The sequence below is a fragment of the Saccopteryx bilineata genome, chromosome 1, assembly GCF_036850765.1.
Source record: "Saccopteryx bilineata isolate mSacBil1 chromosome 1, mSacBil1_pri_phased_curated, whole genome shotgun sequence".
Taxonomy (NCBI): Eukaryota; Metazoa; Chordata; class Mammalia; order Chiroptera; family Emballonuridae; genus Saccopteryx; species Saccopteryx bilineata.
In genome coordinates this window covers 118,332,609-118,359,274 of record NC_089490.1, presented here as the reverse complement: position 1 = coordinate 118,359,274, position 26,666 = coordinate 118,332,609, and the positions used below count along the sequence as shown (strand labels likewise).

The 26,666-nt window shown below is 35.3% G+C and overlaps 1 protein-coding gene across 1 annotated transcript in view; it reads right to left on the bottom strand.

Moving 5' to 3' along the window:
- Positions 1-539: 539 nt before the first annotated feature.
- PIK3C2G (phosphatidylinositol-4-phosphate 3-kinase catalytic subunit type 2 gamma) overlaps positions 540-26,666 on the bottom strand; it is a 352,443-nt gene continuing 326,316 nt past the window's right edge. The window contains 4 exon segments of the mRNA XM_066252620.1: positions 540-571; positions 574-691; positions 18,435-18,456; positions 18,458-18,573. Of these exon segments, the coding sequence (XP_066108717.1) occupies positions 540-571; positions 574-691; positions 18,435-18,456; positions 18,458-18,573 (288 nt within the window).

Below are 26,666 nucleotides of genomic sequence, written 5' to 3'. Positions count from 1 at the left end.
GGGGACCTCTGATTTACAATAAAATGGATGGATCTTGATAACGTCATACTGAGTGAAATAAGTAAATCAGAAAAAATTAAATACTGCATGATTCCATACATAGGTGGGACATAAAAACGAGACTAAGAGACATGGACAAGAGTGTGGTGGTTAAGGGGGGGGGGGTAGGAGAGGGAGGGAGATAGGAAGGGGAGGGGGAGGGGCACAAAGAAAACCAGAGAGAAGGTGACGGAGGACAAACTGACTTTGGGTGATGGGTATGCAACATAATTGAATGACAAGATAACCTGGACATGTTTTCTTTGGACATATGTACCCTGATTTATTGATGTCACCCATTAAAATTAATAAAAATTTATAATTAAATAAATATTTAAAAAAATAGCTAACTATGAAGACTGATTTTGGTTCCTTTTTCTTGTGTCTTTAGTACAATACACTGTCTTTGACGGCAAAAATATCTTGCCATTGATAGACCCAGAAGTGCAAAAAATATAAGCAATTATGGTTATGAATAATGCATATGTTCATAGCATTGGTCATATTATACTGTTTCCTAGTGAGTACCAATTTCTTCATTGAGTGAAACACTATAACGTTAGATGTTAATTGCTCCCACAAATGTGGTTTTGCTCTTTACAATTAGCATTAAGACATGTCCTTGGAGCTCTGTGAATTCATCATGTACCACCTGAAAAGGGAGAGGAATAATGAAAATATAAATTAGATATGCTAACTTCCTCTTTTAAAAATGTTACTTTTAATAAAAATATTTAGCTACTAATCTTTTGTATGTTGTAATGGATAGGTTAATGTTAGAATCTTTCATTTCTAATTCTAATTCTGAAAAGCTAAAGGTTCTGCTAACATAATAAAGTTTAGTGAAGGAATAGCTTTATAAGAAGCTTAGTATATAGTCTGATTTTATTAATAATTGTCCATCACAAATTTAATAAGACTGTAAATTATTCTCCAGGAAAAAAATTAAATACCCTTCACTTTTTAACTCCTTGAATTTACTGTGCAGCATGGAAACTTGAACCTTAACTTTCTTTTTTGAAGGCTAATGAGGAAAGCAGACCAATTTCCATGATTTCTGCATTATTTTAATACAGTACAGTGATATTTCTTTCTGCATGTGAAGAAGTCATTCTGTATTTACCTTAATTTCTTTAAAATTGCTTCATTTTTAATTATGAAAATACATGCTCATTAAATATAGTATTGATAAAACAAAAAAAAAAGGAAGGAAATATTGATATTTCCACCATTGGGACATAATTACAGGTAACATTCTGATGTTCTTTTTTGTTTACCACAAATAATCACTTCTTATGAATCTGGGTTATAATTAAGTTGTATGTACAGTTTTGTTTCTCACTCTTTTTCACTTATATCCAGGACTTAAGTCCAAGTTTTTATCACCGAGTGACTGCAATGGTAAAGAAACTGAAGGTGTGTTACTACTAAGAAATTAGTTAGCCATAAAAAAAGGAGGGGGAAGCTGTGTGCAAATCCAACATGGTTTCTAGGAAAACTCCACAGAATACATTTAGAAAAGCAGTTTTATATACCACTTCAAACAACCTATAAACAAGCTACAGGATAGAAAGAAATATTCTCTATATATGCAAAAAAGAAGCAGGAGAAACAACTTAGGGGGAAGCCCTCTGATTCAACAGGGAGGCCTCCTTGGTATATATGAATGTGGTTTCTGGTCTGTCATACTGGAATTTGGCTACTACTTATAAACTCTTGAAGTTATTGATGAAATTCTATTCAAAATCTCTTAGCTTCTCCAAACAACTGTTTACTTGTCAAGTAATAATTCAATCAAGGATATGAAATCCAATATATTTATAATATATCAGCCTACTCTACCTTGCTTTATATGATGGTGTCTGGCTATCTCCTCTTCTAGAATCTTACATTTGAGACATGAGATTGTCTTTTTAGTTTCCTAGGACTGCATATTCAAATAATTTCATCCACTGAGCCATTGAGCTCCCTTGGAATAATAAAGGATTTGGAGGGCTGCCTTAAAAAATCTCAATACCCTACCAGTGTAATGCATCTTTTTTTTTCTTTCTCTCTCTCTTTTTAAAAATTTATTTATTGATTTTAGAGAGGGAAGAAGGGAGAGAGAGAGTCAGAAACACTGATCTGTTCCTGTATGTGCCCCAACCAGAGATCAAACCGACAATCTTGGCATATAGGGATGATGCTCTAACCAAGTGAGCTATCTGGCCAGGCCAGTAATGTATCTTTTTTAACCTCAATGGATGCCCAACATGGACTCTCTGAACCACTCTCTCCTCTGTCTTCTTAACTTTCCAGGACTTCAGAGTAAACTCCTTTTTCTTTTTCCTATAGTGGCTATTTTGAACAGCCTAAAATGTTGTCCATTTTTCTTCCACAACATTTTCAGCAGATCAACCCACCTCCTGTTTTATAGAGAAGTGAATGAAGGGGCCTTCAAAGTGTGACTGTGTGTGAAGTCAAAAGATGGAATAACTCGTAAGCCTTAGGTCTTTGGAAAAGTTTAGCTTAAGAAGTCTGTGAATGACATAAATTGGTCCTAAAGATGTAACTTTAAAAGAAACAAATCCATTATTCATATATACATGAATCTCTTGTCATTTATATGTTTTCTCATTTTCACAATGATAATAATAACATTTACTTGTTAACATTGTGGGGAAGACTAAATGAGAGAACAAATACAAGCTTTACCCAAAGCCAGGTACATATTAAAGACTAATAAATTATAGCTTAAAAAGATCCATCAAATACTCTGGAAAAAAAACCACACAGTTGTTTCTTGGAATTTTGCATTAGTTGACAGGAGGAAATATATATTGATACTTCAAGACAGATTTGAGTCTCCCAGGTATTCTGCAAGCTGAAATTCTCAAAAGTGACCTGGGAAATTAATTGCCTTCCTGGATAAAATACAAACATTTGAACTCCCAAGTTTATGTTACTTTATGGATTTTCCCCACTGCTTCATTATGCATAGTTTTAAAGAAAAAGACTAAAGTTTTATAAGCATGCAATCATTGCATGACATAGATGATATATATCTGTTAATTTTTTTAACTGCACCCTCAATGTTATAGAAAAATAAGCATTCTTTTCTTTCTATTGTGCAATGAGTAATTAGTGGGTAATACTAGAGAAGTACACAAATGATTATCTTCTTTGAGACATTTTCACCAAATGATTCAATATGTATTCTGCCTTCACATAAACAGACCAAATTTGCACAGCTCTTTTAATTTCTCCCTCTTGTTTTTTTTTTTTTTTTTTTTTGTGCGATAGAGACAGAGAGACAAAGAGTGGGACCAACAGACAGGAAAGGAGAGATATGAGAAGCATCAATTCTTTGTTGCAGCTCTTTAGTTGTTCATTGATTGCTTTCTCAAATGTGCCTTGACTGGGGGGCTACAGCAGAGCGAGTGATCCCTTGCTCAAGCTAGTGACCTTGGGCTTCAAGCCAGTGACCATGAGGTCATGTCTATGTTCCCACGCTCAAGCTGGTGACCCCTTGCTCGAGCTGGTGAGCTGCGCTCAAACTGGATGAGCCTGTACTTAAGCCAGAGAATTGGGGGTTCCAAACCGGGGTTCTCTGTGTCCCAGACGCTCTATCCACTGCGACACTACCTAGTCAAGCATTGATTTCTCTTTATGGTATTTTCTTACCCATAGGCATGTGACAAGTCTTCACCACCTCCTGTTAAATACTGAATTTGTGGGTTTGAAATTGTTACATCAAGTAGAAAACATTGCTTAAGGTAATTAACATCTAATGACTTATATATGAGCATTCAGTATATCATAATTGACACAAGGGTCTCTCGTAAATCGTTCTAAAGTGTATTTTTAATGATTGCAATGGGAGAACAAAACTGAAGTATGTCTAGTCCTGGTGGGAAGAGGAGTGAGGAGGCAGGATGATGAAAGGGAGAGTTGAACACCATTGACAACAGAGCTCTGTAGGTGGAGAGAAGAAGGGATAATAAAGCATAGTATAGTGGGGTCAGCATGGGCTGTGGAATCACACAGTTTGGAACCTGAAATCTAATTATGTAGCTCTGGTCAAAATGTTTGACCTCAGGGTCTCAAAGTCTGTATATACAAGTAGAAATTCATCATGCTCTGAGTAGCAAATGAGCGAACCATATAGGTGATATTAGCTATTGCTTACTCAGTGTACCATATACCTAGCATTATGCTGGATATTTATATACATTCTGGAAGATATTTTACGGTATGTATAACACAGAATGTTTCGGTTCTGTCCTTTCTAATTTCCCCTTTATGGTTTGTAATAGCATAATATCTAAGAAAGGAACACAATGTGAAAAATACATTGTGAGTTTTTGTATATTTTAGATATTAATCCCTTAACAGAGTTGTATAAATGTTTACCTGAAACCCCTATATTCTTATTTATCAATGTCACCCCATTAAATTTAATTCCCTAAATAAAAAATTTTAAAAATGCATTGACTATAATAAAATAATTTTGTTATAAGACAAAAATCTCTATTTTTATTGAATCATTAAAAAAAGATGGCTTTTAACTAAAGTCCAAAGATAGAGCGGAAAGAACAAAGGCTTTGGAGGCAGAATCCCAGCTCTGCTTCATAAAAACTACAGTGCAATTTCAAGCATTCTTACCACCAGCCCTGCCTGATCTTGAACTCAGTCATGTCTACACTGCGTTTTGTATAAGACAGGATTTTCAGGGAGACTGCTGGCAAAGCCTGTTAAGAGTCACTCTGGGAAGTTTCAAGTAGACAAGCATGCCTTTTTACGAAAGCTTTGGTATCTGAAGGGTGGATACTAAAGGGACTTGTCAATGTCCCAGCCTCTCTTAGGACCGGGTCTTAGGGAGGCAGATGTCTATGAATGAAAATGAAAAGAAATATTTTCATGAAGAACTTTGTAAGACATTGGTGATGCAATATAATAACCTCTTTGTATTTCTCTAAAAGATTTATATGAAAAGGAGAGCGAGGTCATTCTCTCCCACTTCCCAGAACAATGCATGACTTTGAAAGTTTGAGAAATACCAGCTGTGGTTAGTGGCCAATGTAGTAGTACTCAGGAAGCAAAGCAGTGGAGAAATTAAAAACAAAGTTGATACTGTGATAATGTACTGGGCTTTCTTGAAAACACATATAAAGTGTTACTGAGGATGCACAGAAATAATTGAGAGATTTGGTACAGAGATGAGGGCTTACATCACAGCTGAGGTCAAGAGAAAGTAAAACCAGAATTAAAACTGGCCTACAGTACTTTTTTTACATTTCTTAATATAAATACTGTTGTTATATTAATAGAGACACAGCCTATTGGGAGAGAAATTAAAATATTATAACCTTTGTTTTTCCTCAGGGCTTTCTAAATTCAATCAGCTTCCTTGCCAAACTTGTTTATGTGATGAGCATCACTACTAAAATAGTTACTTACCCACACATTAATTCACATTTCTGAAAACTTGGACTTTGGATAAATTGGAGTTTGCTATGTAAGGACTATGATTTTTGAAACAATTTTACATGTGTTTAAAATACAAATAGTATGTTTTATGTTGTGAGTATAATCTGATGGAGAAATTATTGTAGTGACTTCTAATCAATGGGCCATCAATGTATGAAGGCCTAGAATTATTACAAGCCATCAGAAAATGTATAGACATAATAGCATATAATTTCTATGCATGTACATTTACTACTGTTTTTAATAATATGTAAAGCTTGAAATAATTAAAACACAGGATTTTAAGCTCTCCTGAATTGTTAGTGGCTTTTTGTCATGATGTGCCTCCTTAGATTACAAATGCTGGAGTATATCACTGAGTTTGAGAAGTATCTTAATATTGAAGAAGGTCTTGTACTCAAAAAAGTATAGAAACTAGTGATATTATTGGGAGGTATATATCCCTAACTGTTAACATCATGACAAAACAGAATGTCAAAATATCTTTTGTTATTAGATTAGTCTCAGCCTCTCTCTTTCTATATGTGTATATATACTTTATATATGTGTATATGGTAATAGTTTTATGTTTTTTATCCACACACAATGTGTCACTTATAAGACTACCTTAAATAGTTAATTTCATAAATCTTTTTAGAAGAAACTGAGTTTTAAAGTTACTAAGAAATATAAGACTTTTTTTTGTTCTCAAGATGTTTATAAGAAAATTTTATATGACTAAGGACTAAGTAAAAGATGATAGATGATAAGTGTAGATTAAGTCCAAGAGAAAAGAGTGGTTCCAAGAGTCTACATTTAAAATAAGTCTTTAAGTCAACAGTGAAGGACAGAGGAAGTGAACAATGCATGAGCTTTGTCACTGAAGTCTTAGGGGCCATTCAGTAAATGGCAAGTTGTCTAATGTGAATTGAGAATATGTCTACGTATGGGACAATAAAAGAGCACAGCACACAATTATTGGTAAAGGTGCAAAAGATTTTCAATAACAGAAAATTGCCTTCCCAACAAATATCTAAAGAACTAGTATCCAGACTATATAAAGAACTCTCAAAACTTAACAGTAAAGTGCAAACTATCTAATTAAAAATGAAAAAAGACTGTTCCCCAAAGGGGATATGCAGATGGTAAATAAGCACATGAAAAGAAGTTCAACATCATTTTCCATTATGTAAATGAAAATTAAAACCACAATGAGATATCACTCTGTACCTAACAACTAAAATAAAAAAATAGGGATAACATCAGATGCTGGCAAAGATGCAGCGTGTAGTGGATCACTCATACACTGCTGATGGGAGTGTAAAGTGGTATAGAAAAAGAGTATGGTAGTTACCTATTAAACTAAACATGCCATTACAATAGAACCCAGTAATTATACTCTTGAGCATTTATCCTAGAGCAATTATAACATATGCTCATGCAAAAACCTATATATTAATATTCACAGTATTGTTTGCAATAATCTCAAGCCTGAAAGAACCCATATGTCCTTTAATGTGTAAAAAGTTAAAAAACTGTCCATGACCACTATTCAGAAGTGAAAAGAAATAAATTATTGATATATGTAGCTACTTGGATGCACCTCTAGGGAATTAAAATAAGTAAAAAAAAAAAAAAAAGCCAATCTTGAAATGTTCCAAACTGGAGGATGTCAGAGAAATGGCGCCATCAGGGGTGCTCCCAATGTCTCCCCTTGAAATTTCAACAAATTCAACAACTAGAGACAGAAAAAAAAGTCTCAGGAGCACCTGAAATATACACACACCAGACAAAGGTTTAATTGGGTGAAAACGTGGTTGAATATATAATCCACTCTGACAGAAATAAGATAGAGAACGGGGTTTTTCACTTTCCTCACCGATCTGAGGAAGGAATGCTTTCATCTGAAGTGGGTCGGAGGCAGAGGGAGGAAGCTGGGTTAGGGTGGATGATCAAGCAGAAGGAAGAACATGTTAGTTCTGTTTAAGATGGTGGTCGCGGGGCAAGCATGGGCGGCAGACTCTGACAGAGGTTTCTGTTTACAGGGTACCCTCGGGAGCCTGCTCCAGCTCCAGCAGTTTTCTGCATTGCCAGCTCCACAATCCCAGGCAGTGTGCGAGTGGCTCCACCTGGCACCAATGACATGGGCGCATGTGCTCTCGGGCAGAAGGGCTTAGCCGGAGATTATCAGTGATAAATATCTACTTGTGCTGTTGCCAGCATCTTAGTGCAGTCCCAACTCCACTGCCAGCATGGGACAGGTGCAAATGCCAGGATCCCTGGGCCTGAGACTGTCCAGGCAGGGTGCCTCCTCAAGCCTGCATTTCCAGCTCTAACTGAGATCACAGGTCTGTCCACCTAAGTGGATGGGTGCAAGCCTCCATGGGCACTGCTGAAGTTGTGGGGGCTGGGCACAAACATGGCTTGGGCTACCAAGCAGTGTACAAGGTAGAAGCCTGTGGAGATTAGACCCACAGAGCACTGATGCATACTAGATATTCCCAAGGGCCCTTAGAAAGGCTCTTGATCTGTAATCAGCTCCTAGCCTGCGGCTCCCTGAGGCATGCTAGACCTGTCCACCGGCCCTTAGAAAGGCACTAGATTGGCAATCCGCTCCCAGTCTGCCTGCTCTTGCTGGTGGCTCTTGTTGGCACAGCCTTATCCAGAACTGTGCTTTGAGCGGTACTGGAAGAAGGACCTGGTTGCTCTTAAAGCCTCTTATTCTGCAAGCAGTGACTGGGCTAAACGTCACAGCTAAGTCTCAGACTGCTAGGTCAGGTGGGAGAGACGTGGGGTGGGAGAGGCACCTGGAAAACTGAGTCTCCCATTGGCAGAGCCTCCAAGTGATACAAAAGCAAACCTCTGCCCAAGAGCCCCACAGGGGCAAAAACCATAGTATAGCACCACCTGCCGAAAAACAGAAAGAAACTACCTCTCAAAACCAAAAAAATTTACATTTTTATAACTTTTTTCTTTTTTTCCATTTTGGTAATTTTACCTTCTTTCCTTTTTCTTTTGAACTTTAATATTCATAGTTCTGACATTTTTCATTCTTGTTTTTTATGAGGGTTTCATTTCAAAAATCTTTACATTTTTTTCTCTCATTCAATCATCACTTAACAAATTATTATATTTTGGATTCATATTTTCTTTTGTGTCATTTTTCATGTTTTTTTACTTTATTTTTTATCTCTTTTGTCATCTTTTCTCAGTTCCTGCACCTTGTTCTCTGTTTTTGTTCCACTTTTCATTATAGAATTTTTATTTTTCACTGTATCTTTTCAATTTTTATTTTATTTTTAAATTATATCTTATTAGTGTTTTTAACAATACCACTCTCAAATGCCATTAAGGAAAAATAACTCAAATATCATGAATACAAAAGACAGCAATGTAGCTCAGACAGATGATGAAAAATCTCTAGGAAGCAATTCCACTGGCCTGGAAACCTTGTAGTTAAATGACAGAGAATTAAAAATTGAAGTCTTAAAAATACTGAAAGAAATACAAGAAAGCAAGGAAAGGCAATTTAGAGAGCTCAAAAACAATTTAATGAACAAAAAGAATACTTCACCAAGGAAATTGAAACTATAAAAAAGGAACCAAACAGAGATGAAAAACTCAATTCATGAACTGAAAAATGAGGTAACAAGCTTATCTAATAGAAAAGGCCAGAGAGAGGAGAGAATTAGTGACATAGAAGACAGGTAACTAGAGGTACTACAGAGAGCAGACGAGAGAGACTCACGAATTTAAAAAAAATGGGAAAACCCTACAGTAATTGTCTGACTCCATCAGAAAGAACAACATAAGAATAATGGGTATATCAGAAGGAGAAGAGAGAAAAAATGGAATGGAGAACATATTCAAACAAATAATCGATGAGAATTTCCCAAGCCTGTGGAAAGAATTAGAGCCTTAAATCCAAGAAGTAAACTGAACACTGAGTTATATTAACCCAAACAGACCTACTGCATGGCACATCATAATGAAATTATTACAATCCAATTACAAACAAAAATCCTCAAAGCAGCCAGGGAAAAGAAGAATACAACATATAAAGGAAGGCCTATTAGGCTATCATAAGATTTCTCAGCAGAAACTCTAAAAACCAGAAAAGAATGGACCCCAATATTTAAAGTGCTGAAAGAGAGAAACTTCCAACCAAGAATACTATATCCATCAAAGCTATCCTTCAAATACAAAAGTGAAATAAAAACATTCATAGATATAAAAAAATGAGAGAATTTATCACCAGAAAACCCCCACTTCAGTAAATACTAAAGGGGGCTATCCAACCAGATACAAAGAACAAATCACAACAAAATCACAAGTAAAAACTCCAACAAGATCACAATAAAAACAAGATTAATCTGTGACAACAAAACAAAAAAGGAGAGAAAACAAAGATTAACAGAAGCAAAAGAAGATGGAGTACAGAAGCATTCATGAGATAATATACTACAATGAATATAATACATACTTTTTATTACTTAGTAATAATCACCCCAGAAAAAAACCACTACAGAAAGACATGGCTTAACAAAAGAAGAAACAGAGGAAAGAAGTATGGAATACAACCAAACAAAAACAAATGACAGAAAAACAAAAGAGAGGAACCAAACAAGAAACAGAGATATCAGAAAGCAATATATAAAATGGCAATAGAAAACCCTCAAGTGTCAATAATTACACTAAATGTAAATGGATTGAACTCACCAGTAAAAAGATACAGAGTAGCAAAGTGTATCAAAAAAGAAAATCCAATTGTATGCTGTCTTCAAGAAACACATCTAAGCACAAGGATAAAAACAAATTCAAAGTGAAAGGTTGGAAAACGATTCTGCAAGCAAATAACATTTAAAGAAAAGCAGGTTTAGCCATACTCATATCTAACAATGTTGACTACAAGACAGCAAAGGTTATCAGAGACAAAGATGGTTATTTCATAATGATAAGAGGACATTGAGCCAAGAAGACATAATACTTCTTAATATATATGCACCAAACCAAGAAGCACCAAGAGATATAAGACATCTACTAATTGATTTAAAAATAAAAGCCGACAAAAATACAATCATATTTGGAGACCTCAATACAACGTTGATGGTACTAGATCGTTCATCCAAACAGAAAATCAATAAAAAAATATTGGCCTTAAACAAATCAATAGAACAATTTGATATGATAGACATCTATAGGACATTTCACCCCAAAATGCCAGAGTATACATTTTTCTCCAGTGTACATGAAAAATTCTCAAGAATTGACCATATAATGGGCCACAAAACTAACATCAACAAATTCAGAAAGATTGAAATTATACCAAGCATATTCTCTGACCACAAAGCTTTGAAACTAGAATTCAACTGCAAAAAAAGTAAACAAACCCACAAAAATGTGGAAATTAAACAACATACTTCTAAAAAATAAATGGGTCAAAGAAGAAATAAAAACAGAGATCAAAAGATAATACAGACAAACTAAAATGACAATACGACATATCAGAATCTCTGGGATGCAGCAAAAGCAGTAATAAGAGGGAAGTTCATATTACTACAGGCCTATATGAACAAACAAAAGAAAGCCCAAGTAAATTGCTTAAGTTTACACCTTAAGGAACTAGGAAAAGAAGAACAAAGGCAACCCAAAACCAGCAGAAGAAAGAAAATAATAAAAATCAGAGCAGAAATAAACAAAATAGAAAACAGAAAAACAATAGAAAAAATTAGACAACCTAAGTGAAATGGACAAATTCCTTAAAACATAAAATCTTTTAAATATCAATCAGGAAGAATTAGAAAACCTAAACTGACTGATTACAACAAATGAAATCTAAACAGTAATCAAAAAACTCCAAACAAACAAAAGCCCTGGGCTGGATGGCTTCATGGCTTCACAAGTGAATTCTACAAAATATTCAAAGAACTAATTCCTATCCTTCTCAAGCTATTTCAAAAAATCCAAGAGGAAGGAAGACTCCTTTTATGAGGCAAGTATAAAAGCTCCTTTTATGAGGCAAGTATAATTCTGATTCCAAAGCCAGGCAAAGACAACACAAGGAAAGAAAACTATAGGCCAATATCCCTGATGAATTTAGATGCTAAAATCCTCAACAAAATATTAGCAAACTAGATCCAGTAATATATGAAGAAAAATCATACACCATGATCAAGTGGGATTTATTCTGGGGAGGCAAGGCTGGTACAATATTCGCAAATCAATCAATGTGATTCATCACATAAACAAAAGGAAGGAGAAAAACCACATGATAATTTCAATTGATACAGAAAAAGCATTTGATAAAATTCAGCACCCATTCATAATCAAAACTCTCAGCAAAGTAGGATACAAGGAAGATACCTCAACATGATAAAGGCCATCTATGACAAACCCACAGCCAACATCATACTCAATGGGAAAAAATTAAAAACAATCCCCTTAAGATCAGAAACATGGCAGGGGTGCCCCCTTTCACCACTCTTATTCAACATAGTTCTGGAAGTCCTAGTCACAGCAATCAGACAGGAAGAAGAAATAAAAGGCATCCAAATTGGAAAAGAGGAAGTAAAACTATGATTATTTGCAGATGATATGATACCATATATAGAAAACCCTAGTCTCAGTCAAAAACTGCTGAACCTGATAAATGAATTCAGCTAGGTGGCAGGATATAAGATTAATACTCAGAAATCAGAGGCATTTTCATACACCAACAATGAACTATCAGAAAAAGAAATTTAAAAAACAATCCCCTTCACTATTGCAAACAAAAAATAATGTACCTAGGAGTAAATTTAACCAAGGAGATTAAATACATGAACTGGGAAAATTTTAAAGCATTGATAAAAAAAAGTCGAGGATACAAGTGGAAGCATATATCGTGTTTATGGTTAGAAAGAATAAACATCATTAAAATGTCTATATTACCCAAAACAATTTATAAATTCAATGCAATACTGATTAAAATACCAATGACATACTTCAAAGATATAGAACATATATTCCAAAAATTTATATGGAACCAAAAGAGAACACGAATAGCCTCAGCAATCTTGAAAAAGAAGAATAAAGTGGGGGTATCTCACTTCCTGATGTCAAGTTATACTACAAGGCCATTGTACTCAAAACAGCCTGGTACTGGCATAAGAACAGGCATATAGATCAATGGAACAGAACAGAGAACCCAGAAATAAACCCACAGCTCTATGGACAACTGGTATTTGACAAAAGAAATAAGAGCATACAATGGAGTAAGACAGCCTCTTCAACAAATGGTGTTGGGAAAATTGGACAGCTACCTGAAAAAAAATGAAACTAGACCACCAACTTAGACCATTCACAAAAATAAACTCAAAATGGATAAAAGACTTAAATGTAAGCCATGAAACCATAAACATCTTAGAAGAAAACATAGGCAGTAAGCTCTCCAACATCTCTCGCAGCAATATATTTGCTGATTTATGTCCAAGGGCAAGTGAAATAAAAGACAGGATAAACAAATGGAACTATATGAAACTAAAAAGTTTTTGCACAAAGACAATAAGAACAGAATAAAAAGACAAACTACACAATGGGAGAACGTATTTAACAATATGTCTGATAAGGGGTTAATAACCAAAATTTTTTTAAAAATAAATTTTATTAATTTTAATGGAGTGACATCAATATATCAGGGTACATATATTCAAAGAAAACATGTCCAGGTTATATTGTCATTCAATTATTTTGCATACCCATCAACCAAAGTCAGATTGTCCTTCATTACCTTCTATCTAGTTATCTTTGTGCCCCTCCCCTTCCCCTTTCCCTCTCCCTCCTCCCCCTACCCCCCGTAACCACCACACTCTTGTCCATGTCTCTTAGTCTCATTTTTATGTCCCACCAATGTATGGAATCATGCAGTTCTTGTTTTTTTCTGATTTACTTATTTCACTCCATATAATGTTATCAAGATCCCACCATTTTGTTGTAAATGATCTGATGTCATCATTTCTTATGGCTGAGTAGTATTCCATAGTGGATATGTGCCACATCTTCTTTATCCAGTCTTCTATTGAAGGGCTTTTTGGTTGTTTCCATGTCTTGGCCGACTGTGAACAATGCTGCAATGAACATGGGGCTACATGTGTCTTTACATATCAATGTTTCTGAGTTTTGGGGGTATATACTCAGTAGAGGGATTGCTGTATCATAAGGTAGTTCTATTGTCAGTTTTTTGAGGAACCACCATACTTTCTTCCATAATGGTTGTATTATTTTACATTTCATCAACAATGAATGAGGGTTCCTTTTTCTCCACAGCCTCTCCAACATTTGCTATTACCTGTCTTATTGATAATAGCTAATCTAACAAGTGTGAGGTGGTATTTCATTGTAGTTTTGACTTGCATTTCTCTAATAACTAATGAAGATGAGCATCTTTTATATATCTGTGGGCCATTTGTATTTTTTCCTGGGAGAAGTGTCTGTTCATGTCCTCTTCCCATTTTTTTATTGGATTGTTTGTTTGTTGTTGAGTTTTATGAGTTCTTTGTATATTTTGGGTATTAGGCCCTTATCTGAGCTGTTGTTTGAAAATATCATCTCCCATTTAGTTGGTTGTCTGTTTATTTTGTTGTCAGTTTCTCTTGCTGAGCAAAAACTTCTTAGTCTGATGTAGTCTCATTCATTTATCTTTGTCTTCACTTCTCTTGCCTTTGGAGTCAAATTCATAAAATGCTCTTTAAAACCAAGGTCCATGAGTTTAGTACCTATGTCTTCTTCTATGTACTTTATTGTTTCAGGTCTTATATTTAGGTCTTTGATCCATTTTGAGTTAATTTTAGTACAAGGGGACAAGCTGTAGTCGAGTTTCATTCTTTTGCATGTGGCTTTCCAGTTTTCCCAGCACCATTTGTTGAAGAGGCTTTCTTTTCTCCCCAAAATTTATAAAGAACTTGTAAAACTCAACACCAGGAAGATAAAAAACCCAATAAAAAAATGGGCAAAAAAAAAATGAATAGACATTTCTCCAAAGAGGACTTATAGATGGCCAATAGGCAGATGAAAAAATGCTCAACATCACTAATTATTAGAGAAATGCAAATTAAAACCACAATGAGATATCACCTCACACCAGTTAGAATGTTGCTTATCAACAAAACAAAACAGAATAAGTGCTGGCGAGGGTGTGGAGAAAAGGGGAACCCTCCTGTACTGCTGGTGGGAATGCAGACTGGTGCATCCACTGTGGAAAATAGTTTGGAGATTCCTCAGAAAATTAAAAATGAACTGACTTTTGACCCAGCTATCCCACTTTTAGGAATATACCTTACGAACACCATAGCACTGTTTCAAAAGGAGAAATGCACCGTCATGTTTATGGCAGCATTGTTCACAATAGCCAAGATCTGGAAACAGCCCGAGTGTTCATCAGTGGACAAGTGGATTAAAAAGCAATGGTACATATACACAATGGAATACTATGGGGCCATGAAAAATAAGGAAATCTTACCGTTTGCAACAACATGGATGGACATGGAAACTATTATGTTAAATGAAATAAGACAGGCAGAAAAAAATATATATCATATGACCTCACTCATTTGAGGAACCCAATAAACAATGTGAACTGAGGAACGGAATTGAGACAGAGGAGGGATCAAAGGGACCAGAGGAAAAGAGGACAGAGGAAAAGGAGATGATAGGATGGGATAAACCTGAAGGGAAGGCGGGAGAGCACTATGGAGAGGGCAGCAAGGGAGTTGTTGAGGGGAATATGGGGAAGGGGGGATGCATTTGGGGTAACAGTAGAATCTATGTAACCACAATAAATTAAAATCAATAAAAAAAGTTTGCAGTGGTTACCAGGGGGAGGGGAAGGCAGGAGAGAAAGGGGGAACTGAGGAGAGGGTCATAAAGAAAACCAAATAAAAGAGGACAGAGGGCAATTTGACTTTGGGTGATGGGTATACAACATAATCAAATGTCAAAATGATCTGGAGGTGTTTTCTCTGTATCTATGTAGCCTAATTGATGATTGTCATCCTGTTAAAATTATTTGTCTAAATAAAATTAAAATTAAAAAATGAAAGAAAATCAATGACTTTATCTCTATTAACCTCTTTAAAGTCTTCAATAAACCCATAGACTATTCCATAAATTATAAAAAAATGTTACAAACTGAATAATTTTGTTTATATAATATTATAAATAGCAAAATTATAGAGCTGGAGAACAATTTGTAGTTGCCAATGGTTTGCAAGTTTCTGTTGGAAGGATCGAAGTGTTAATAGTATAATAGGGTAGCCTCAGAAATTTAGTGATGGAACTGTTCTGTACCTTGACTGTGTTGGAGTTCACACAAATCTATACATATAATAAAAATACAAAGAACTAAACACACACACATCCTCACATCCACACATCCACAAGACCTATGTGAAACTGGTGAAATCTGACTAAGGTCATTGGGTTACATAATGTCAGTTTCCTGGTTGTGACACCGTGGTATAGCCATGAAAGATGTTACCATTTGGGAGAAAGTGGTTAAAGAGTATTTACTTCTTCTAACTGCACATGTATCTATATAATTGTAAAACCAGTAGCCACGGCCACCATTACAGCTGCCTGGCCTGTGTAGGTTCACATTTGATTCGGACAGACAGTAATGAAACAAAGGAGCCAAGAATTGGTGGGCCATCATCTTTAATCCTAGCTTGCACCCAGCGGGCAAGAAATACACACAGTGGAAAACACTTCCCTTTCCATTCAGGGCTCCCAAAGCCACTGACTTATCCGAGTTTCCTAGAATCAAAGGTTTCTAGCTCACCAGACTTATTCACCTCTGTTCCCCATCTCCTTTTCTCTGCACAAACTCTGCACAAACTGGCTTCTCCCTCAGCACTTGCCATCTTGGCTGCTACTTTTCTCCTCCATATGGCCTTTCTCTGCTCTCATCCTGCATGGTCTCCTCTGCCCCATTTTATAGTATGGAAATCAAAATCTTTAATCCAATATACAAACAAGGAAGTCTCTGATACAAAGTCACTTATCTGAGGCATAATGGGATTCCTCATGAGAGTACACCACCCCACATCATGCAACAGTCAAGAGTGTGGAGAAAAGCCTAGTCTTGAAAAGATCTTAGTATTAAAAGGGCGGGAAAGGCCTAGTCCCAAAACTAAGCCTTAGGCTAAAACTATCCTGCCTGCTTACAGCCTGTCCCCCACACCCAATGCAAACCATAAGCGAACAAACATGCACATCATATTTGCAAACTTGTTTGACCCACAATAATTATCCAAAAATTTTTTTAAAAAAAGCTTATAAGGTGATATTGCTCCAAGAGATAACTTAGAAAATTACTGAGTCAGGTTTTAAGGGCTGTAAATATTATATTTAGAATTTTTTACATTACGCAATAGGCAGTGAAGGGATCTTTGAAAAAAAATTTAAACAAATTCATAAATATGACTAATTTTTGAAAGATATTTTAGGTAGAAATATGAAAAATTTAATTAAGAATCCCCCACAAGAGAGAAGTCAGATTGAAGACTATTATAATAGCCAAAGTCACAAGAACCTCAAACAAGGAAAGGTAATGGGACAGAGAGGAAGTGATGGATTTAAGAGGCAGGAAGCTGCACAAGTAGATCTGAAAAAACTTGGTGATTAGTTGGACATGTGAGCAAGAGACAGAAAGATGTCATTAGAAGTTATCATTTGAGGTGGTGAACAGGAGGAAAGCCAGGTTAAGAGGAACTAGGAGACACTGAAATGGAGCTCTTCAGTGGTCAGGCAGAAGTGCAGATCAGAAGGTTAGGACAGAAGCCAGGGCTTGAAGAATAGGTTCAGATACAAGCTAAGTACAGGTGATAAATGAAAATTTGTGGAGAGAGAATAAATATCAGGAAGGGATAAAGGTAGACAAATGATGGAATTCTAACAAACACCACCATTTTAAAAGGAAGAATGTAAATGAAGAAAAATAAGGAAGTGCTGAGAGAAGAAAGAAGGAAATTCAGAAAAGGTTGAACTTAAGAAGCGAAAGGGAAGTGCCAAGAAAGAGGGCATAGACAGCAGTGCTGCTGTGTAACTTCAGGAGGGGAGAGCCCGAGGTCTCACTGGAATCAGCAATTTGTCTCTAGATACCACTTGAATAAAGCTGTATCAATTAAAGTCAGAAGCCACATTGTAAAGGAGTAAAGGGTGGAAAGGAAGTTATGAAGTGAGTGCAGGAAATGTGAGTTAATTCTGTAAAAATTTGGAGATGACAGGAAGGGAACAAAAAATTGAATGCTTTGGAAACGTTAAGTTGAGTGTGGTGTGTGTATGTTTTATGATTTCTGAGTCAAGAATTTAGTGGATGAGATAGCCTTAAAAAAGAGCAAATAATCAACTGAACAAGGTACAGAGAGATGCAAAAATGGTAGAATCAAGAGAATAAGTGTAGAATTTGCCTTAGAAAAAAAGTAAGCGTTTGGATGGTCAAATCGTGTAATACAGATGAAATGGCTATATCTAGCATAAATTAACTATATATAATTTAATTTGTATTTTGTACTTTTTAAAAGATTTTTCAAATGTGATTTTATGAAATGTGTTGTTAGACTATGATAAAATTATTAGGTAAGGAAAACCAGGGAAAGAAAAGTAAAATTAGAGAAAATTAAATGACATCAAGGGTAATAGTATGTGAAATAAATGCTATATTGTTTTAAGCTCTTACTGGAGATTAGCTACAGTATGAAAATTGTTTCTTAACACTTTGAAAGCAGTATCTGTATTTTCCAGTTCCCATTGCATCTAGAACAGTGATCCATACACAGTGGCTATTTTGGGGAAATGTCTGCCATTTATGGAATAATGCTGCCAATTACTGCAAATTTTCCATATTTGGTTGTTAGGCTGGAAAATGGTAAGAAAAATACAAAACAACTGAACAAGAGATAAATCATACTTACAATTTCATTGTAAGTGGGTTGGTACATTTGGAACAGATTCTGTTTTCCTCCTACAGACTTCACTGGGATATGGTAAGAGATAAAATTCAGCATGTGCACTGGGCGCGGAGCCATCTGGGAGCTGCTGCAAAGGAAAATGGTCATAAATATTAATACATGCTGCTATCAAAGAAAACAAATACACAGTTACTAAATATCTAGACCAAAAGCAGGATCAAGATTTATTACTGTCACTGTTTATCAGAAAATAAGAAAACAATCAGAAAGAAATACATCAGTCTTCAGAAAGAATTCCAAAGTGTAATTTAAAAGAGAAAAATTGTCCATCTTAAATTAACTGTTGTATTTGAGAACTATATTTAAAAACCCATTAAATATAATTTATTTTTTACAGTAAAAACTAAATTTGCATTTTTGACAGAAATGTTTAAAAGATGAAGATTAGGCACAAGCAGAAGCAATAATTAAGTGCCTCCGGATATTGGATACCACTTCAAAATAAAAAATTTAAGTTGAACACATAAAATAGATGTAGCATTTAATGACATGTATATGTACATTATATAATACTACATTTTAAAGCAGAATTTAATTAAAGCATCTATTAGACTTACAACTGTAATGTACTTACCAGATTGTTATAAAATTTTTATTGTATAAATTTACCTAAAATATACTGGATATTCCTTTTTAAATTTTGCTCTATGGATCCCTAAGTTGTCTAAGTTCAGCCTGAACAATTATGCCAGATGGGTGGATTTCTTTTCTCATGGGATCCTCCCTACTTACTATTCTTAACTCTTGCTTCCCCCCTTATACTGCTTTAGAACTTCTCTCCTTTTCCATCTTTTCTTATTGTGGGCATTTTTATCTCTTAATATATCATTTAAAGAATGAGTCCACTGTTTCAAAAATTTTGAAACTACCATATGTCAAAGAAATGGCTTCCATCTTTGTGACCTTAACCAAACAGAGAGTCAATGGTACGAAAGTTCTGAATGGCTGGTTTAATAAAATATTTGTATAATTTAAAGAGGATGATTTAAACATCAACCTTGAGGAATTAAATGCTTATTTTGACTATATTCTATAAAATCAGTAATTTTCACTAATACATTTTAATGAAAAGAATCACAGATATTCACATGTGAACATCCAGTGCCATCCCCAAACTCATTAACTTTAATTCTCCATCTTTCTTTGGTACTCAAAAAAGCATATGAGAAAGTAAGAAAATATGATACATATTATGACAGGGATAGCTTTTATTCCATTCTAATTTACATGGTTAAATTAATCATTGGGAAAGTTGAACTCTTTGTATTATTCACAAATTATATAAAATACATCTGGACACACTCATATGTCAAAATGCTAAAATTGTCAAACTGGTGCTTTCGATGGGGCCCAACGTATTTCTCCCACTTGAAACCTTCCCCTTGGAGGAGGAACTCTGAAATATATCAATGACATAATGAGATCTTCAGCGACACAGAAGAGGGTGCTATTAATATTTGAGAGAGTGGGTTGTTTTTGTGTGTGAGAAGAAGGGAGTAAAGTGTTTTACTCTATGCATTTCTTTTATCAGCTATGGGGCTTGATTTTTACCATATCTATGATCACTGTAAGCTCCACCTTAATAACTATTGTAGAATCATGGTTCTGGAAATGGACTTACTGATTGCAATCCAGGACCCCCAATTTGCCAGCTATATGGTTTTTATTGGGTATCTTAACTATTCAGTGGGTCAATTTTCTAACCTGTTTAATGAGGGTAAAGGTTGATAACTATCTCATAGTGTTTAAACTTAAAATTAAATAAACAGTGTAATGTGAGGACAGTGCCTGAAATAGAATGACTCAATAAATGTTTGGTACTATTTTTATTTTCTATAAATTAAACATGAATGTGCAGTATGAACTGATTAAACAAGATATGCTTAATGTACTATGGCATTTATAAGCAGGTTATTCAACCTTGATACTACTGACATTTGGGACTAGATAATTTTTTAATTCTTTGTTGTAAGGTGCTTTCCTGCTACTGGCATGTAGTAGACAGTGTTTCAGGATGTTTTAACAGAATCCAGTAGCACCATCCTCCTATTTGTGACAACCAAAAATGTCTCTAGACATTGTTGACTGTCATCTGAGGGGCAAAACTGACACCAATTGAGAACCGCCGAAGTAAACGACTCCTTCAAAAAATCTCTCGTTCATTCTTAGGATCCTAGCATAGTGACTTGTGAATGTTTCCACTTGGATGTGTTCTTGGTACCCTTATATAAACTGTAACCAAAATCGATTTTCTATCCTTCCTCATTATTCCAAGGCGTATTTTTCCAACTTGTTAAAATGATGCAATTTCTCTCCCCTAGGGCCTCCCTTGTCCTTGATTTTTAATTCCAAGTATGTACCAAGATCAGTATCTTCCCTTTTTGCTCCAGTTCACCTGCCACCAAAGACCTTCATTTCCTAACTTATTATAGGTAGATTTTATTCCCCAGTCTTTTGATGCTCTAGTCTGCCACTTTTTTTCTTCATTCATTTGGCTCATTACTTTTGTATTTATTCTCTTACAAAGTTGGTTTGATTGTGTCACTTTACTTCTCAAAACAGTCAAGGATTCCCTACTGCCTGAAGAATAAATTCCGAATTACAGAAAGGGAAAAACCTTTTGTGTACTAACCTTTCTCAAGCATTTAGCAAATCAGGATTTGCGCTTCTATTTCCAAGTTAGTGTCCTTGACAAGCTTCTTGAATTTCCTGGAGTTTTTAGAATAATAAAACAGCACAGGATTCAATTTAAAAGGCAGAGGTAGCCTGACCTGTGGTGGTGCCATGGATCAAGCATTGACCTGAAACACAGTCACCATTTCGAAACCCAGGCTTGCCTGGTCAAGGCACATATGGGAGTTGATGCTTCCTGCTCCTCCCCACCCCCCTTCTCTCTCTCTCTCTCTCTCTCTCTCCTCTAAAATGAATAATTAAAAAGGCAGAGGTGCATTAGATCTGAGCAGTGGGCTTAGTCATTCTTCAGCAGATTTAAATACAGGCATTGATTTCTCAAGTTTTTAAAAGGGTCTTTTCCCAAAGCAGTTGTCATATTAACACTATTATTTTTTTCTTCTTACTGGCACCATATTCTGCTCCTTAAAGATTTCAGCCAACTTATTAAAGAAATTACTAACTCTTCATCAATACTTCTTATCTCACCCTTTGTTGTTATATTTATGAGAATTAAATTTTACTTTAAAGAAGTGTCCCCAATCCCCGGGCCACCGACCGGTACTGGTCTTTGGGCCATTTGGTACTGGTCCACAGAGAAAGAATAAATAACTTACATTATTTTAGTTTTATTTATATTTAAGTCTGAATGATGTTTTATTTTTATTTATTATTATTATTTTTTGGGGGGGAGATTTTTCCAAAGACAGAAACGGGAAGGCAGTCAGACAGACTCCCACATGCGCCCGACTGGGATCCACCTGGCACGCCCACCAGGGGGCGATGCTCTGCCCATTTGGGGCATCCCTCTGTTGCGACCAGAGCCACTCTAGTGCCTGAGGCAGAGGCCACAGAGCCATCCTCAGCGCCTGGGCAAACTTTGCTACAATGGAGCCTTAGCTGCAGGAGGGGAAGAGAGAGACAGAGAGGAAGGAGAGGGGGAGGGGTGGAGAAGCAGATGGGCGCTTCTCCTGTGTGCCCTGGCCAGGAATCAAGCCCGGGACTCCTGCACGCCAGGCCGATGCTCTACCACTGTGATGTTTTATTTTTAAAAAATCACCAGATTCCCTCTGTTACAGCCGTCTAAGACTCACTCTTAACACTTGTCTTGGTCACATGATACATTTATCCATCCCACCCTAAAGGCCGCTCTGTGAAAACGTTTTCTGACATTAAACTGGTCCATGGCCCAAAAAAGGTTGGGGACCACTGCTTTAGAGTGATAAAATAGCCCTGGCTGGGTAGCTTAGTTGGTTAGAATGTTGTTCCAATGCTCCAAGGTTGCAGTTTCAACCCCTGGTCAGGGCACATATGAGAATCAACCAATGAATGCATAAATAAGTAAAACTGATCTCTCGTTCTTGCTCTGTTTCTCTCAAATCAATAAGTAAAAAAAAAAGGGAAAAAAAGACATTTTGAATGATAAATAACTCCTACTTGTTTAAATGTCTCATCTTAAGACTTTTTACTCTTATTGCTTTTAGACTTTCACAAAGACTTAATACTTTGACCTCAAGAGTCATAAGGCTTAGAGATACAGACTTCTTAGTTTGACCCTCAGTATAAGCAATGAGAAGTTTCCTGTGTCATTCAGAGAACTTTCTTATTCATGGTGGACTGAAGTCAAGTAACACACTACCTCCTTCCAGAACTCTGGCTAATATTTTTACTGTTCTCAGAAGATAGTGTTAAGTCCTGTAAACTTAATTTTGTTGCTCATACTAACTTTACATCTATATTTTCTAGATTTTTCTGTTAAAATATTTATCATGTTCTGTGTTTTAAAAATAATTCTGTATGTATTATCTTCTTAATGAGATTAGAAATTCTTCTTTCCCCATGCCTGCCTCCTGAACATTTCCTTTGAGCTTTGCTCCATTGGTTACTCTCTATCCTACTATCCTAACACCACCCTTGGTTCCTTCTTCCTCAGTGTTTAATATGTTTCTAGATCTCCAATTAAAAATTTAAAATCTTGCCTGGCCTGTGGTGGCACAGCGGACAGAGTGTCAACCTGGAGTGCTGAGGTTGCTGGTTCGAAACCCTGGGCTTACCCGGAAAGGCACATATGAAAAGCAATCAATCAATAAACAACTAAAGTAAAGCAACCAGGAGTTGATACTTCTTGTTCCCTGACCCTCTCTCCCCTCTCTTTGTAAAATCAATAAATAAAACCTAAAAAAAAAATTAAGATCTTCACTTAAACTTGAGCTATCCTTTACCTGATTCCTTTCCTTTCATAGCCATACCTTCATTTTATGACATTCCTTTTTTCCCCATAGAAATCCTGTCCCTAACATAGTATTTGACATATAGTGGACACTAAATAAATAGTTATCAAGTGATTGAATGACTGAAGTATGTGTTCACAGTATCTATTTCTTTGAAAGTACTCCATAGCTTTTTGTTGAAGCACTATAAAGCAATATAAAAACTAGAAGTTTGCCTAACATCCTAAGATTTCATTTAAAGTGTTCTTATCATTGCAACATTTATTTTTATAATTCTAAGCAGTAAAAAGCCCACTGCAGAGTAAAGTGGATGCATCTTGTTTCTATTTTTAAAGTCTGTCCTAAGTGTTTAACTTAAACAATGAGTAGTTTGAAGGCATTTCTCTCCTAGAGCTGATCTTCTCATGCACATGGTCGGGTTTCGTGCCTTATCAGAAATATTTGTTGTAAGGGCTGCTTATTATGTCCAATACTCAATGCTCTGCTTCTAAAACTTTGACTTCATTTTGTCTCTCAGACACAGGAAACAATTAGATGCTTGCTCTCCTTTTTTACCCCTTTCTGGCCTTCAACTGAAGTTAGACTGAGTCTGCAACACATTATCCACACTCTTTCTCAGAATAAAACCCTTGACAACATCCTCCTTTTCACCTGGGGATGTGATCTCTAATTGCTGTCCTCCTTTCCTGAGGCCCCCTCTCCTGTGGTTGACTTGCCCCTTCTCTGGATTTCTCCCACTTAACAATATTAATAATAAGTACAACAGGATATTAAAATCTCCTTCGAGAAGCCAGTGATGACCAGATAATTTCTTGGGAGCCTAATAAATTGTGGAGTGTGCTCTAAATTCATATTTTTGTACTAAATTCTCATATACTCTCTCAACCTTATGTAAGTTTCTCCCTCCATGCCCCCTCTTCTTTTCGAGCACATGGAAGAAACAGTACATTGAAATTAACTGGAGAAGTGCTTTATGGGGATCTCTGGGTGAAGGCAGGGAGCCGGACCAATATTAGCACTAACCTTTTCTTAAAGACGAAATAAATATATCTCATACAGATGTGGGAATGATTGCTTTTTAGATTTTAAAAGAAGTGACTCTTTAAAAAGATTGGAAATGAAGGCCTGAGGACATTCTTAGCATTCACTGGTATAGAGACTTCTTTCTCTATTGAAGAGTGAAACATAAAGGATTCTTAGCTTGGTTATTATTTTAGTTTATAAAGCTTAAAATTTATGTATGTATATTAGTGCATCTCTGTTCACAATGTTGACTTGTAAATTTTATTTCTTTAGGTGTATGAATAATTAAAATTTTCTATCTTCATTTTTTTTTGCCTCAGTTTGCACACAACATTTCTAATGGTTTTCCGTGCTACTTTTGTTGTTCTCATGGTCGGTGAATGCAAGTATGTTGGAAACATGGTTAATTGATCAAAATAGAAAAAAAATAAAAGTAAGCAGTAGCATGTTGGTATAAAAACAGAGCCCAATATAAACTGTTTTGAAAGCAAATAAAACTATCTCACATTGTAGAGTTTGCCAGCAACCCTTCAGTATTTTTATATGAATGTGAGCAAGATATTTTTTATTCATAGTAATAATAATAATAGCTACTGCATGATGAATATATATTTAATTTAAAGCACTCTCTTTAAAAAATCTTCAAGCCAGTATTATTCTTTATTTTATTGAAATATTTTCCCTATAAGACCTCTATGCTCTTAACCACTGCATTATATTGACTACAAAGAATGCTAAAGGAAACTGTCAGATTTAGATTAAGAGCCCTTCTAGATCTAGTTTTATTAGAAATGTGATAAAGATACTGGTTTAAAAATATCAGACACTTAGAAAAGTTCTACAGATTAATTCAAAATTTAATTGTATTTAGTAGATTACTATCTTTTTGATGAATAATTTATGAGAATTTTCCATCAAGTTCTTTTTTTTTTACTTCAATGTTACCAATCATAGGATAATACAAGCTTTGGTAGAAATCAACTGATGATGATTAAAATATGATAGGACTATAACAACCTGAGGTCTATGCCAGAAACAAAACAACAGAATAGAAAAGCATTTTCCTCTTCTGTATGCCTGCCAAATTGCAATTTTGAAACTCAGACTAGCCATCATAAAGTGTTTTTTAAAAAAATAAAATGTCAGTGTACAATAAAAGTACAGATGTACAGTACAAGTGCTTGTGATATATGGTTTGTCAAGGGCTTTAATTAAAGAAACCCAGTCTTTCTATATGTGCTGGTTAATATAGAATAGGATGATTTCAGGTCCTCATGAATTAAATTAGGATGGTCTTCTGCTTCATTTCACACCAATTTAAGTCTTTAATAGACCTCCTGTCCTCAGTAGGTGATTTCTAATAATTTTTTAAAAGTTAATTTAAAAACCAAACTACCATGTGACTAGTACTTTCAATGGTTTGTGAGAGGATAAGAAAAAGTATTTGAAATAGTTGCTGCCTTCAAAAAACTAACAAACTCATTTTCATGATCATCTTGACATATATATAAAGTCAACTTGATGTAATTAGAAGTCAGTATAGTAGATAGAATTTCTTTTCTGACTCAATCTATACAAATTGAATTGCTGTTAAAAGTTCAGAATTCTAATTAGAGCTACAGATTTTGTTACTGAGTATCTTGTGAAGTTTGGCAAGTTTTTCTATTTCTCAGTCTTAATAGTAGGTACAAAGTAAGGCTTTAAACCTCATTTATTTTTTACAATCTATTCAATAGGCAATCTGAAGAGTTGCTTATGAGTTAGCTGGTAATTAAACTTTTTCCTTTTCACAGTTGCACTGAATTGCTTTAAATGATTTCACATCTACCAACTCATCTTCTATCCCCAAGTGCTGAGAAAATTGTACAAATAAGAAAGACAGATGATATTTTGTTAGTCATTACTGAGGAATTGCAAAAAAACCCCAGATGAAATTCTTACTGAAAGATTAGATCTATGTTGTTATCTTTGATATTTAGGGGAAGAAGATGGGTTGCAAGTAGCAGAAACTACTAATTCAGAGGTAAAATATGAGTTTGTATATCTCAAATATTTGCCTTGACCTTTTATTTCTAACCAGTGTTATCATGATTTAAATAAAGATATAAATGGATGATATACAGGTGTCAATAACCTGAGAGTGATGGTTAATATGCTGGGCCAGATAATCAGAACTGGGTTATGAGGAGCTGACACGAACTGTATCTAACAAGGTTAAAAACAATAGACAGACCTGAAACAATAAAACACC